The sequence below is a fragment of the Lycium ferocissimum genome, chromosome 12 (genome assembly GCF_029784015.1).
Source record: "Lycium ferocissimum isolate CSIRO_LF1 chromosome 12, AGI_CSIRO_Lferr_CH_V1, whole genome shotgun sequence".
In the NCBI taxonomy this organism is placed as follows: domain Eukaryota; kingdom Viridiplantae; phylum Streptophyta; class Magnoliopsida; order Solanales; family Solanaceae; genus Lycium; species Lycium ferocissimum.
Window position 1 is genome coordinate 64,444,425 of NC_081353.1, and position 2,574 is coordinate 64,446,998.

At 42.0% G+C, this 2,574-nt stretch overlaps 1 protein-coding gene across 1 annotated transcript; it reads right to left on the reverse strand.

The window, feature by feature from the left end:
• Positions 1–370: 370 nt before the first annotated feature.
• LOC132039518 (uncharacterized) lies at positions 371–916 on the reverse strand. Its single transcript, XM_059429986.1, has one exon. The coding sequence runs from the start codon at positions 914–916 to the stop codon at positions 371–373; it is 546 nt and encodes a 181-aa protein (XP_059285969.1).
• Positions 917–2,574: the final 1,658 nt, after the last annotated feature.

Sequence of the window (2,574 nt, forward strand, 5' to 3'; positions counted from 1 at the left end):
TTGACCATCCATCTCAGCAAGTACCACAGCTCCTCTTGATAGTACCTTTCGCACCATATAAGGCCCTTGCCAATTTGGTGCAAACTTTCCTTTGTATTCGGGGAATATTCGTTTGAGCACCAACTGCCCAATTTGAAAAACCCTAGTTCTCATATGCTTGTTGAAAGCCCACGCCATTCTTTGTTGGTACAATTGACCATGATAGACGGCAATCATTCGCTTTTCATCTATCAAAGCCAGTTGCTCATACCTCTTGCGGATCCATTCTGCATCATCAAACTCAGCTTCTTGTATTATTCAAAGTGAAAGGAATTCTACTTCGGCTGGTATCACTGCTTCAGTGCCATATACCAACAGGTATGGAGTGGCCTCAGTTGAAGTTCTGGCAGTTGTGCGATATCCCAGTAATGTATGGCAGTTGTTTATGCCAATCTTTGTAGTTATCAATCATCTTCCTGAGGATCTTCCTGATGTTTTTGTTGGCAGATTCCACAACCCCATTCATTTGTGGTCGGTATGTAGTTGAATTTAGGTGAGTGATTTGGAAATGCGCACACATTTCTTTCATCAAGTGGCTATTCAGATTATCCCCATTGTCTGTTATGATCGATTCTGGGATACCAAATCGGCATATGATGTTGTTGCGCAAAAAATCCACGACTACTTTCTTTATTACCGATGCATAAGATGTTGCTGCTACCCACTTGGTGAAGTAGTCTATGGAGACCAAAATGAAGCGGTGTTTGTTTGACACAACTGGCTCAATTGGTCCTATGACATCCATGCCCCAAGCGGCGAATGTCCAAGGTGACGTCATAGCATTCAGTTCTGTTGGAGAAACCTTTATCAAGTCTCCATGAATCTGACACTTGTGACATTTTTGGACGAATTTGCTACAATCATTCTCTATGGTCATCCAGTAATAACCTGTTCTTAAGATTTTCTTTGCTAGCACGAACCAATTTATGTGAGGCCCGCAGGTATGCACCTCTTCAATCAATCTTGTAGCTTCGATAGAGTCAACACATCTAAGCAATCCCAAATCTGGGGTTCTTCTACGCAGGACATTTTTGTTGAGAAAAAAATCCTTCGCTAACTTCCTGATAGTCTTTTCTGATTTAAGGTGATTCCTTCAGGATATTCTCCCTTCTCCAAGTACATTTTAATGTCAATGTAGCCAGGTTTTTCATCAGTCTTTGCCTCTACAAAAGCACAGCGAGCCGATCGATCTCTGATTTCAATTTTGACAGGATAAATATACTTACTCCCGGGGTACTAAATCATGGATGCTATTGTTGCCAATGCATCAGCAAACTCATTCTGGGTTCTTGGTATATGCTTGAACTTGACTTCTTGGAACCGATCTGCCAACCTTTGCACAAGTCCAACATACTGTATGATCTTCTCGTTTTTGGTTGCCCACTCTCCTCGAACCTGATGACTCTCCTCGAACCTGATGAATTAACAAATCCAAGTTGTCAATTACCTGAATATCTCTCACATCCATGTCGAGGGCTAAACGGAGACCCAAAATACATGCTTCCTATTCAGCCATGTTGTTGGTGCAACTGAAGTTCAGCTTGGCGGCTACTGGGTAATATTGTCCTGAGTTTGAAACCAAAATGGCTCCGATTCCTGATCATTTAAAATTGACCGCTCAATCAAATTATACTTTCCATCTTAATTCATCTTTATTTTCTTCGCCCTCAATTGTCATTATTTCTTCATCCGAGAAGTAAGTCCAAAAAGGTATGGGATTGTCATCTACTGAGCTTGCTGCCAGTAGATCTGCCAATGCTTGCCCCTTAACTACTTTTTGTGCGACGTACTGAATATCAAACTCGCTTAATAGCATTTTCCACTTGGACAACTTCCCTATTGGCATAGGCTGGCGAAAGTTGTACCTTAGGGGCTCCATGTTTTGGATCAAATGAGCCGTGTACACAGCCATATAATGTCTTAACTTCTGAGACGCACAGGTAAGAGCGCAACACGTCTTTTCCACCAAGGAATATCTGGATTCACAGGGTGTGAACTTCTTACTGATGTAATAGATGGCCCTCTCTTTCTTTCCTGTATCGTCATTTTGTGCCAACATGCACCCAAAAGCATTTTCTAATACTGACATGTACAGTAGAAAAAGGCATCCCGGCCTTGGCGGGACCAAAACGGGTGGATTTGAAAGGTATCTCTTGATTGTGTCAAAGGCTTTCTGACAGTTTTCTGTCCATTCAGTTGGAGCATCTTTCTTGATGAGTTTGAGAATTGGTTCTATGATTACTATAGACTGGGCGATGAAGCGTCCAATGTAATTCAACCTTCCTAAGAAACTCATCACCTCTTTCTTTATTCTTCGCAGTGGAAGTTCTTGGATTGCTTTGACCTTTGTGGGATCTAACTCAATACCACGACGGCTGAATATGAATCCTAGTAATTTTCCAGCAAGCACTCCAAATGCGCACTTTGCAGGATTCAACTTCAGATCGTACTTGCGGAGTCTGTCGAAGAATCTTCTTAAGTGCTCAAGATGATCATCACCCACTCGATACTTGATGAAGACGTCATCCACATACA